The sequence below is a fragment of the Erithacus rubecula genome (genome assembly GCF_903797595.1).
Source record: "Erithacus rubecula genome assembly, chromosome: 4".
In the NCBI taxonomy this organism is placed as follows: domain Eukaryota; kingdom Metazoa; phylum Chordata; class Aves; order Passeriformes; family Muscicapidae; genus Erithacus; species Erithacus rubecula.
In genome coordinates, this window is record NC_136686.1 from 31,017,027 (window position 1) to 31,029,971 (window position 12,945).

Consider the following 12,945-nt stretch of genomic DNA (forward strand, 5'->3'; position numbering starts at 1 on the left):
ATAAAAATTCTTAATCCTAATGACATGGTTTGGAACACACATTACAAAGGAGGACATAAGTAGATTTTTATAGTTTGTTTTCATTCTCTTCTACTAGGGTCTCAACTGAGTGGAAAATTAAACAGATCAGATTTCTTTTAAGGAGGAAGTGGGGCAAGGGGAACATCAGTGAAAACAAGTTAATGTTTCCATTAATTCAGTGTTTCTGGTTCTTAGCATAAGTCTTACAAACCACCCAAAACCACTAGCAAGCATAATGGAAAAGAGCACCCCGTTTGTTTTCAGTGGTCCTCTTTTAGGACCAGCTCAGGCATATTTGATGTTGGGTGAGAGGAATGAAACATTTCTTCTAAATGTCATGCAGTCTTTTCTTTGAGGTTCTCTTAGGTCACCCTAAGTAATTTTTTCAAATGACAAATTTTTACTCTTTCTGCATGAGCCACATGGGATGAATTAGAAAATTGTAATTTTTCTGTCACTAGACAGTATTCATTGCTGAGTTGGATGAGATACATGTTGTACTCGTTTGTCACGATGTTGTACTTGTTTGTTTTTTTTAAACAGAATCTTTCAGTAAAATATATGGGGGATGGTGTGCTGCCAAAACTTTCTGCCAAAATGTGAACATAAGAATAAATACTAAAATTTAGAAACACTCAAATCATTTATGGGAATATTGTGTTTCTAATATTTTGTTACTGTGACTAATTTTTACTAAAAATGCATCCTCAGTTTTAATCTTTGCAGGTTTTGCATTTTTAAAATTTTGTTCAAAATAAATTGTGATTTTATGAACTTCAAAAATCAAATTTCAGAGAAAAGGGCCATTTTAAAATTATCTGTAGTCTCATTAATCAGTGTTTCTTGGCTCTTTTTTATAAAACTGTTTCTGTGATTGTCTGATAAAGGCATGTATTTTTCATTAAACTAGGCCTGCATGTAAAAAATAAACAGATAAGTATACAGGCCAGTTTCTGCTCCCAAGTGAACACTTCATAAATAACCAAATTATCTTATGAAGTTGGAGAACTGAATGGTATGGTTCAGATATAGATAAGGATTGATTGTGTCTATATGGAAATGACAGGACATCCAAGCTTACTATCTCCAAGTGCTAAAAGATAAAAAATGAGAATATTTTGCTTGCCTCTGAAATGTATTTTGACATCTTACATAGTGCTTTCCAGGAATAATTGCTACCTACCATATTTAAAGGAGAATATAGAGTTTTCCAGCTGAATGCTCAATTTTGTATGACGGTATGGAATGAAAATATTGGTTTTTTGTTACATGAAATATCTTTATACAGAAAATTCATTTTAATTTTTTGGTGTGGATGGATTGATAATAACAAACAGTCAGGAGCAGATAACCTCAGGGATACTGGTAACTTTAGTTATCTCTTGTCACCTTTCCAAACTGCACAGAGCAGCATCCCCTGTAATGATCACTTATAGTAGAATAGTAATGATTTGATATCACTTCATTAGGCCTTCCCAGCTGCTACCTGGGTTCATCCATGTCTGCCAACTGGGTCTAACAAAAATTAGTCCTAGTAAGATTACTTCAGAATCTCTGTGAAAGCTTTGAGATAGTTTTCAGTATCACAGCTTGCAGTGTCACAGTAGGTGACAGCATAATACTGTTGCAACAAAGTTTATGACGACACAAATAGCAGCAAGGTTTGGTGACTCTCATTTGAACTAGTATGTCTAACTTACTTATGGCTTTGTGATAATGTGATAATTCCAAATGCATGTACATTAATTTCCATACTGTCAGATATCACTGAGTATTTTACCTGCTCCTGTATTAATTCTTTTTTATAACAATATTTTCAGTATATCAAGTTTAGTCTCTTACTCAAACTAAAATTACAATATGTAGAGTTTCTTTGTAGGATAACCAAAAAGCATAACTTTAAAGATAGAAGACTAATGGTGCAAGAATAGCAAACTCAGGCTTTGTATAAAGTGTTTTTTTCCTAAAAGTGAGAATAATTAATGGTAAAATTATGCTATGTAAATTGTGTCACAGAAAAGGCTTTTTAGGTAAAATTGTTATTTGTCTCTGTAGAATTTGCTGTTGAACAAAGTCTTGCAAAAGTTATTAGATGCTGTAGAGAGAGTTGACAAGATGAACTAATATTTTTTCCTAACCTCCGGTATGATCCTTTGCCTGAAAAGGCAAGCTGTACTATTTTTAGAAACTAGCTTCCTTCATAGGTGCCAGCAATCTTGGCAGTGACTTCCATTACCATGTGTTTTAAAGTCTACAAATTTGCATTTCTCTTTTGAATTTTAGATACCATTCCAGGGAGACAGTGCATGGCCTCCTGCTTCTTTCTTCTTAGACAATTTCCTAATGTCCTGATTTACCTCAACTCAATCAAGGTTAGTATTATTATTTAGTATTGGTCGTACTGTAATGTGTGGAATCACTACTTTTATACTGTACTGTGTGAGACACAATGGAAACATAAAAAGATGCAGAAACAAAACACTAAAAATAAAACATAGGAGTGATAGTGGGACATAGGTGGTCAGTACAGTAAATCGAATAAAATGTAAAGAAGCAATTCAGAAAATAGTACCATGCAGCATGGAGGGCATGGTGGACTCATCACACTTGTAATCTAGCCATTATCAGGCTTTCTAGTGGCATCACAGAAGATAAGAAGATAAGAAATATAATTAAAGAAGACAATTTTTAAAAAGTGTATATTTATGGGGTGGGCAACATGGAGGGAAAAAAGCCCAAATGTTTGCTTAAGACTTATCAAGTGAGTGAAAGATATTATTGTCACTGGTTAATAACTGAAGACAACATTTTTGTGAATAAGAGCGTGTAAGGAAGATAGGACACTAAGGACTCTGAAAGGAATAACATTTACATTTTACAGGGAAAGCAGTCACTGAAGGGCTAAAAGAGGGCAGTTTTACCAAAGCAGTAACTTAGGAATGTTACTTTTGCAGAAGTTATCCGAGTACCCTGCAGGCAATGTTGCATTTTCAAAATAAGAAGCTGGAAGTCAACATCATGCAGTTCTTTTGAAGTAATAGATCATTCTCATAATTTTTTAGCTGAGACTAGCCATGCTCAGATTTACTTAAGTCATTTTCCATCTCCATAGGTCACAGGGATACAAAAATAGTTCTTTCTGTGCCATGTTACAGGCAAGGTGTACGTGGATTTACCTCTGTGTTTCATTCACAGGAACAAAAGTCAGTAGAATCTCTGCAGCTCTTAAAATGGGGCTGCCCTCTATGAAGATTATTTGCTTATTTTCTCAAGAAACACCACTTTGGTCCATGAACAATTAAAACTGCTTTAGGCACAAGAAAGTCTCAGAGGACACCTCACTATAAATGTATTGCCAGCTGCCCTGAGGGTGACATTATAACACTGTCAGGGATTAACTGAGCAAAAATCTGATTCAGGCTCTGCTGAGCTGTGGCCACAATGGGAATTCTTCATTTTTAAGCTGGGTATCTGAACATCTCATTGAAATGGACATCACTCAGAGGACAGTTGATTTTATGAAAACATTGAAGACCTCTAGAAAGACCACGAAAAGAGTAAAGTGAACCACTTATAATGTGGGTTAAAAAAAGAAAAAAACCCAAAAAACAAAACAAAACAAAGAAACACCCACAAACAAGTAAAGAAACTAGCTGCTGTAAATGTATTGTATTATCAGCAGCACTTGTTCATTTCTCCTGGTTTTGGTTTTGCAGTAGGTCTGGTCTCTAGCACTTATATGGCCAAGACAGAATGGCGCATTTTTTGAGTTTGGTTGTTGACAAAGGTTCTTCTCCATGTTGATTAAAAAATACCGTGGGGTCTACTTGAACAGAAGAAAGCATTCACACAGTAAAACTAGCACCTGTCTCACCAGCTTTGCTTAACCTGGGACTTGTGCTGATTCACATGAAACTACTGTTGAGAAAGAATGCAGTAAAGTGACATAATCCTCAAATGGCGAAACCCATTAGTTTACCATAAGAGCTCTGAAATGTTTTCACAAACTTAAGGTTCATCCCAGTTGGTTCTTCCTCATGCTGTCACACAGCTTGCTGTATTTGCTGGCTTGTACATGCTGCCATAAACTGTTTGGGTGAAACCTGGACATTTGGCTAATAGTGGTAATCCCTCACCTTTCCTTTCAAGGCACTAGCTTGATGTATGTGGGTGGACTAAATCAGTACCCTTTGTAGGCTGCCTGTGACAGTGAAAGGAAGAAATTCCTCAGTGTCTCTATATCAGGAAAGAAGATATCACTGGGAAAAGGATTTGTGCCTTGCTTCATTTAGCTTTTGTACAGTACCAACTATTTACCTCCTCCTCACTCTAAAAAGGGGAAAAAATCAAAAGTTAGATCTTCCTATACAGGTTCCATTTCCTTTATAAATTTATAAGGATAAACATTTCTTCTTCCCTACACCTTGCTAGTATGTACACAGGGAGGCTTTCTTTCATTAACTGTATTAGATAAATCACCTGTTTTCCCATGCTCTCTCAGAAACACTGTACCACTGCTGGGCAGGGATCCTAAATCCCATTCATGCTTGCATCTGGTATTTATGTTCTATCTTACCTCTGCTAGTACTACTGGTCTGCAGTGTGGGACAGCAGTGAATGTAGAACACAGCTGACTTTTGGTCATCTGAGCTATATTTCAGTCTGACAGGTGAACCCCAAATATCAGCCTAACCTGTACCTTGAGTTACATTTCCTGCTTTGACCCATGTAGCTTTTCAGAAAAGATAACAGCTACTTCAGTCTAATGTGCCCTGAACCAAATGTGTCGTATCTAGGGTTATGGGAGAGAAATCTCAATGTTGCACTTCAGTTAGAGAGAAGGGTACCTGTAAGCAAGGCTTGCTTAAAGAAGTCCTATTACCTGATGTGCTGCCTGCTACAGCCTAGTGCTGTGGCTCCAGCTCCATCATGAGATCCATTTTTTCAGATTGGCATCCATCACACAACCAGATGCACAGGATCCCTTGATAAACCTTGACAAGTCTTAGAAAAACAAGCTGATGATCACCTTTAAGACTCAAGGAAGTCAACTCAAGGAAGTCAGCCTATTTACCCACCCTAGTGGTGAAATAAGTGCTTGGGAAGTGAAAGAGACCATTGCAGCACAGCATGTCTTCACATGCCCCAAGTGAAAATTATACCCACAAAAGCTGCCACTGCAATTTTGAGCTTGGAACATTTTCCAGAGCTCTCATAGTTAATGTTGTGGAATGTTTCAGCAGTGTTTGTAGTCATGAATGTAGGATGGAAAAGCTAGTCCATAATTTTTCTGCCCACTGTTTATAAATACCGTATGTTCCTAATGTGGGATTTTCTTTTTCCTTCCCATTGTTTCTTTATATGATCTGAGTCAGATTGAGGCTATATTTTTTTATGTTTGTTTTTTTTTATCATGGGAGGAGATTTTTAAATTGTATTTATTTGAGTTTGTCCATATTTTTCAGAGTTACTTCTACAACAATGACACTTTTAACTTCAACTATGCCCAAGCCAAAGCTGCAATGGGCAATTTTAGTGAAGCTGAAGAGGTATGTATTTATCTTTTGAAAAAAAAAAAATGGAAACATTTTCCCCATATTCCCCCCTTTCCTTCCTTTTCTTCACCCACATCTTCATGCTGGTTGAAAATGAGCAGGTTCTGTGGAACATCTTCTTCCCCTTCTTAGGGGAACTGAAACTCACTGAGCACTATTCAGAAAAGATTATCTTGCTAATCTTGTAATGTGTGGTATACAGGGAGTCATGCTGCTTGTGATGCATCACAAGAGTGCTTGCAGCTACCTCTAATTGATCAAAGAATGGCCTCTTAATCAGATTTTCTACACTTTGTCTGGGATCCCAGGCACTCTTTTTGTTCAGACTGAGTAGGACATGCTAAGTAAAAGACACTGAATAGTTAAGAGCTTCTAGGTGTCCCTAGAAATTTGTGTTTAAAAAAAAAAATCTTCCTCTGGGATATGTGGGAGGAAAAGAGGAAGGACTCACTATCTTATTCAGCAGCATTCAGATACAGCTGGAAGAGATTAACTTCTAAACCCAGTACTTTTTTATGTCTGTGTGCAGCAGAAACTTAATTACAACTAAAATATGCAAAAGCAAATAGCTATTATGAAGGTGGAAGCAACATTTTCCACAAGACCAGAAAAGAAGACAAGCCACAAAAAAAATCCCACATCACATAGTCTAAAGTGAATCATATAGGTTTTGTTGGTTTGGGGTTTATGTTTTGTTTTGTTTTTCCAGTCTTCCTAACTTAACTATCCTGGTTTGTCAATAACAGAGCCCCCCTGTTTTTATAACTTGACTCTCCACCCCATCCCCACTCTCACATCCTGCATCCTCACCCCTTAATTTCTGTGACCCAAAATTGCATCTCTATTTAATAAAAATATCCAAGACTGTAAGGAAAATGGATATATATTTCAGTTGAACAAGCTTTCAATTCACTTAGCCTCATGAAAATCTTTCAAAACTGTGCTAGCAGGCTATGCTGATTCCTGAAACTCCGTAAGAATGATAATGCTATATAGTAAGTTTTAGCAGCAACTAGGCAACAAAGAAAGACAAAGTTGTAAACTCCTGTTAATCTACATTTTTCCTCTTATATTTTTAGAAGCTGTTCTATAGAAACTTGTGTTATATAGGTGATGCATTTAACACCAGAATTATATAATTACATTGATTCATCTGGCCTCATGTCTGATCTTGGGTTGTGATGACAGTTCCATATAAAGATCAGCCTTCCTCAGTATCTCATAAACTTGTAAAACATCTACATATGGCACTTACTAAGTTATTTAAAAGCATACCTCCCTGGACATAATAAAATAAAACATATGATAAAGTGCTACTTACAGTGATAAAAATGTTGCTTTCTTTCTCTTTCTTCCCTATTACTCCTCCTCCTCCCCCACCCCTGAATTAGGGGATCAGCAATATTTAAGCAATACAAATGTCAGTAATTGGTGTAACTCACTGTTCATACATACATCTATTCCTATAAAGGTATTTTGATTTTTGCCAGTAACATCCAGTGTAGTTACAAATATACTTGAGACAGGCATAAATAGCTGGGGTTTTTTTCCCTTTAAGCAAACCTAGAGTACATTTTAAAATGTATAACTTCCCCCACACATCCCTTTTTATGTAGAATGTAGCCTGTATTTGTACAGTAAGGTACAAAAGATTAATGCTTTGCCTGAGAACCTTACTGAAACCAAAATTATTAGAAATAGCTCATTGCAGAGCTGGAATGATCTCTGACATGTACAGAAGGGAAGTGTCATCTATATGTGAAACTTGCAGTATTTCAAGAAGATGCTAACATGATTGCTTACATTGCTCTCTAAACAAACACATTTCAAATAGCTTTTCCCACAGGCCCAGTGTTCCTTTGTGCTGTTTGTGCTGCATGGCCGCCCACTGGCGCTCGTTCAGGGCAGGCCGCACCCTCTGCACAGCTTGGTGTTCTGAAGCTGCACAAGTCCCTTGACAAACAAGGCACTGTGTGAATCCTCCACCTACTCCACACAGAGGGATGCCCCCTACACTTGCAATTATACCCAAACTCTTCTCATAAGCAGTTGTTTGTGTGACTTAAATCTTATCTGTGTGTTGAAATGAGGAAGGTTTGCCTTCTGTTTGTTTAAAAGTACATGCATGTATAACCTTTTATTTTCCTTCTTCCTGCAGGTGTTCCTTTTGATCCAGAGTGAGAAGATAAAAAGGGATTTTGTTTACCTTAGCTGGCTGGCTCGCTGCTGTGAGTCACTTTACTCTCAACATTGCAGAATACAGATCCTCCTCTATTGCGTCAGTCTTGGCAATCTACTTTCCTAATTGAATTTAATGTTGTAGGTGGATTCAGGACTATGAAAGTGAAAAGCTGATTGCACTAGTTATAGTGTGGGTGGTTATTGCACCTTTCATACCTCTGGCTTTTATAGCAATTACTGCTTCAGTGCAATGCTGTTATAGTACTGTCAATGCAGCTTTGTCCTGACCAGTGACCCTTTTTCTTCTCAATTGTCTACTCAATTGCTTGAGTGAAGACTTTCTGTCTTAAAAGACTGAGTTACAACTCTGAAATGTTCAGAGTAAAACACAAAACAGAAGCATTCATAGTCAGGCTCAAGGGTCTGTCTGCCTTCAAGGTTAGCCAATGTCAGATGTCTAGTAAAGAAAGGAATCAGGCAAGCATACACAGTATTTTTCTTACTACTATGTTACTCTACATGTTTTCCAAACTCCTGTGCGTGAGGGATATCCTTTACAATCTCCAGCATGTTTTTTCTTCCAAAAAACTCTTAGAAGGGATCTTTCCTTGAATGTCCTTGAATCCAGGAAACTTTTGCCATGTTTAGTATACCATAGCAAATCTTATTTACTTTTTCTGATCCAGTTTTTAAAACACTACAGATTACATCTCAGTACAGAGATAGCTGCAGTGCCACATAAAAAATAGTATAGAAGTGGGCTTTTCTAAGGACTGGAGTCTGGTCTTAGTCTCCCTAGGCTAATTTGTTTTCCTTACAGTGCCTCAATACAAAAATGTTTTCTTATCAAACCATTTTCAGCAGTTATACTGGAATGTAAATATGTGTGCTTTGGATGTTATGCCATATTGCAAATATAATAAACATCTACAAATAGGATCTTTCCAGACAGGCACATCACACATAGGGATGCCTATCTATGACTCTGTTTTAGGATATGCCAGTTTATTTCCTATTTAATTAAGCTGCACTACTTCATTGTGTTTGAGTATTTTATATACAGTTATAGTATAGTGTCAAGTATGTAAATTATTAACAGATCACCTTGTAATTAATGACAGAGTACAATTAAGGATTGAGTAGTAAACAATTCAGTGCTGAAATATTTCCAAAAGGGGCAAAAATTACCAAAGACATGCATCCTTTTGCATGACAGAATGTAATTTTTTGTTTAGTATTATAGTACTATTTATAACAAATGCTTCTTGAAGAGAAGGTCAAAAAACATTGGATTAGCACAGAACTGCATTGCTCTAGGTAGATTGGTGTTGGAAATTGAGAACTGGCTGTTTGCCATTGTATATGGTGTCTGGAGTTGATGAGAGATAAATCTGATTTGATGTCTTGCTGCCTCCTAAATGAGAAGAGTCTATAAATTGTGTGACTTGGTGTTATATGTTTATTGTTGATTACCACCCATTCAACCTGCAGTATAAGTATAGACACAGTGGACACAGATATAACAAGCTAAGCAGTCCCTCTTTTAAAAAAGCACAAGAGTGATCCTTATGTGAACAGCCAGGTTCTCTCAGAGCAGATGTTAAGGCTTGAAAAAGAAAGGAAAACTTAATTTAGCTTTCTTTTCTCCCAGTGTTTGAATGAGCCTGGAATTATGAATACCAACCATAGATTCAAAAGAATGTCTTCTTATCACCAGGAAATAGAACCTTTGTGTTTAAACACCCTAGAAGAATTTCTCCTCTTCAAGATGGAAGATTCAGATTCATTTATTTCTAACTGTGTATACCAGTGATGTCTAAAGTTAAAGACCAATGAAAAATTCTAGTCATATACACAAATTTAAAACCAGCACAGGATCTCAGGAATTTAGAAACATTTTTCTAGTAATGACAAGTTTTGTCATGCTTGGAGGGGCTTCAACCTCTTCCCTCTTCTTTTGATTTGTTATGAATCATGGGAATTAAATGTTTAGACTGATGTGGGCACCAAGTATTAAAGACCTCAGTTTGGTGCCAATTAAATTTTTTTTGTGTGTAAGAGCACAAAATCCTAGATCTTACCATAAAAATGGATTGCCATAGTTCATTGTCCTGCATAAGAAACTTCTCTGATGCTTTCCATTTTGTTCCTTAATCACGTCTGAAATCATGAGAGTTGTTCTTATTGCTTATCTGTGAAATATAAATTGCTTATCTGTGAAATATAAATTAAGATATAAACACTGTAATTATTCCTTTTGACACTGGTCTTCTCTGCTGAATTGGCTGTTATAGTTAGTAAGGCAGAAGATAAGGACAAGTTTCCCTTCCCAGCCTCATTCTCATGGCTGAGGCACTTACATTAAACAAAGAATTACAGCAATATCTGTTCCACCTGCCACTGAATATTGTGTGTAGCATATTCTTTTCACAGTTCCAGCTTTTTCTTCTTATTGCAGATATTATGAATAAGAAACCACAGCTAGCCTGGAAGCTCTATCTGAAGATGGAAACCTCAGCAGACTCCTTTAACCTATTGCAGCTCATTGCAAATGATTGTTACAAAGTGAGTTTTCTCTTTAGAGCTTGGTGTATGACATGCTAATTCAGTGACTGTACCAAGAGTCTTTTTTTTTATACTTTTTATCATTGTCATCACTAGTGAACTTTCTTTTATAAGGGCAGGATGTCTAACAATGTGAAGGAGTTGGCAAGGATTAGTCAGTATTTTAACCTACAGGCCTTCTTGGTAGAGAACCATTGATTAAAATGTTGGTAAATTAATGCTTGAACTATCAATAATGATAACAGTTGCTTCTCCTACTAGGGATTCATTATGGGTAGAAATGGCAAACAACTTTTACAGAAAAAAATCTATCATAGATTCAGCAAGATACTTCATGCTGCTTTTTTTTTTTTTTTTTTTGAGGGGGCAGCATTGTGTTTTCCTGAAAGTTTGTAATGGGAGAGACTCCTTGTGATCTCAAAACCAATATTGTTAAACTGAAATAATTATCTTATGTACATCTTTCAAGTACTCAGTTACCATTACACCCTAAAAGTCTAGTTGCTCAAGCAAGTGCTTATGCCTCTAGTGTTTCCTGTAGATGCAATTTGTGAAAGCAAGTTGACAATCACACCTCATGTAAAATACCTCTCTCTAGATCATTAGAAGTCTCACTTAAATCAGTTGATTTCTAAATTATTTTCAAAACCTTCTTGTCCTGAAGAGAAGTAGCTCCATATTTTAGATTTATCTCGAGCTCTTAAAAGCTGCATTTGTAGAATTAAATTTTTCAGCCTAATTATGTGTCTACATATGGCCATAAATGACTGCTCCAAAATGGTTACTTTAGTATTATGATTCATCTTTGTATGCTAGCAGCCATTTATACCTCTTGAACAAAATGGCAAGGTCCAAGTTGTTTGATTTTATGTGACATTTTGTTTCTGAAATACTGCATTATATTGGAGGTCCACAGACAGCACCAAAGATGTAACTTAAGAAGGCAGTTGCATTAGGCTCTGCTCAAAAGAAAACAGAATGAGCATGGATGGAAAAGGTAAACAGTGTCCTGCGAGTTGGTGTAGCTGGATGCCTCATTGCTGTGCTGATAGAAATTGTTCAGTGAAAAAGTTGGCATGCAGGATTTCATGCTAATTTCTTGATGATTTTTATGCAATAGCCCATCTTGTCCATATGGGGAACAGCACATGACATAGAGTGAAGCATTTCCTAGATTTATAGATAGAAGGAGACCATTAAACCTCTACCTGCTTAGATCAGATACTAATTTGGGTAGACCAGTATTCTGATTTTTCTTTTTAGCTGACACATCTGATAGTGTTCATACTCGCTATCTTTATTCTATTGCCAGTCACCAGTGGTTAAAATCAAGGTTTTTGTGAAGAAAAGAGAATTATTACTCATCCTGTAGTACCAGTGTTTCTTTGACTAAGGTTTCCAAATGTAGCTCCCATAGCCTGTACTTTTTTTTCTTCAGGCTTCTAGCTACCAAAGGACGGGAGATTGTACTCAGTCTACCTTACGTGATCTCTCATGAGAAGATGCTAGTCATAAACAACATTGCCCTTCAGGCTTGCCCAAATGGAGAACACTCATACAGCCCACATGAGATATGCTATGATGACTTCAAAAGCCACAGTTAATCTGGTCACTCTTTTTGCATTGTCTGTTGCCAAGCAACTTGCTCCTGGTTCCCAGTTACAAGTAGAGAACCTAAGGCAGAAAAGATAGGGTACACACTGGATTATCCTATTCTGTGGAAAATTTTGGATCACAGAGTCATTGAATCTTCTTTTGTACTGTATTGTAACAGCAAAGAAAAAATATAAGTTAAACCCAGAAGATAAATATGTGGCCATGTGTACATGAGGAAATGTTTCATTTTCAAATGTCTGGACTAGTTGAAGGTTGATATTCTGTCAGAGGTTTTGGTGTAGTTGGTAAGACACTGGATAAGGGCACCTCAAAAAAAGATGTTATAATACCATCTGTTTCCCATCTCTCCAACTGCAGTGTCCCAGTACTATGTCATTTGCTGCCTGGAGAAAACCAGGAAAATGCACATTGCTTCTACAACTTGCTGCTGATTTCAGAAAACTGAGCTCAGTGTTTTTAATCTGCTTCTGAAAGGTGGTCAGGAATAATGTTTCACTTTCTGTGCAGATGCGTCAGTTTTACTATTCAGCCAAAGCCTTTGATGTTCTGGAGAGACTGGACAATAATCCTGAATACTGGGAAGGCAAGAGAGGTGCTTGTGTGGGTGTATTTCAAATGATCTTAGCTGGCCGAGAAGCAAAGTGAGTATTCTGTGTTGTATCTGAATTTATTTTGTTCTTTTCTATTTTCAGCTAGCTGTAAGCCAGAATCATAATCTCAGGTTTAGGACTACATATAATCTTCCAGTCTTTTATTGACCTTTCAGAGAATAAACACTCTGCCCAGAGGCTCCATGTGCAGTCTTCAACTTGAAGTGTATCTTCCACACCAACAGTTATAGAATATATGGTAGAGAATAATTTATGAGCAAGCTGTGGGCTATAAAATACCAAAATACTTTAGTCATTATCACTAGGAAAAGCTAGGTCATAAGTGTAGTAGTATGTTCATGAATAGGGGGAAAACATCATTTCATGTTGATGGGGTAAGAATGGAAAACTATCAC

General features: G+C 36.7%; 1 protein-coding gene across 1 annotated transcript in view; it reads left to right on the forward strand.

Annotated features, from left to right (window-relative positions):
* The window catches only part of IFT56 (intraflagellar transport 56), a 45,211-nt gene that overhangs the window by 29,722 nt on the left and 2,544 nt on the right, over positions 1-12,945 (forward strand). The window contains exons 13-17 of the mRNA XM_079304538.1: positions 2,305-2,393; positions 5,487-5,570; positions 7,735-7,804; positions 10,216-10,322; positions 12,447-12,580. Of these exons, the coding sequence (XP_079160664.1) occupies positions 2,305-2,393; positions 5,487-5,570; positions 7,735-7,804; positions 10,216-10,322; positions 12,447-12,580 (484 nt within the window). The remainder of the gene's footprint in view (positions 1-2,304; positions 2,394-5,486; positions 5,571-7,734; positions 7,805-10,215; positions 10,323-12,446; positions 12,581-12,945) is intronic.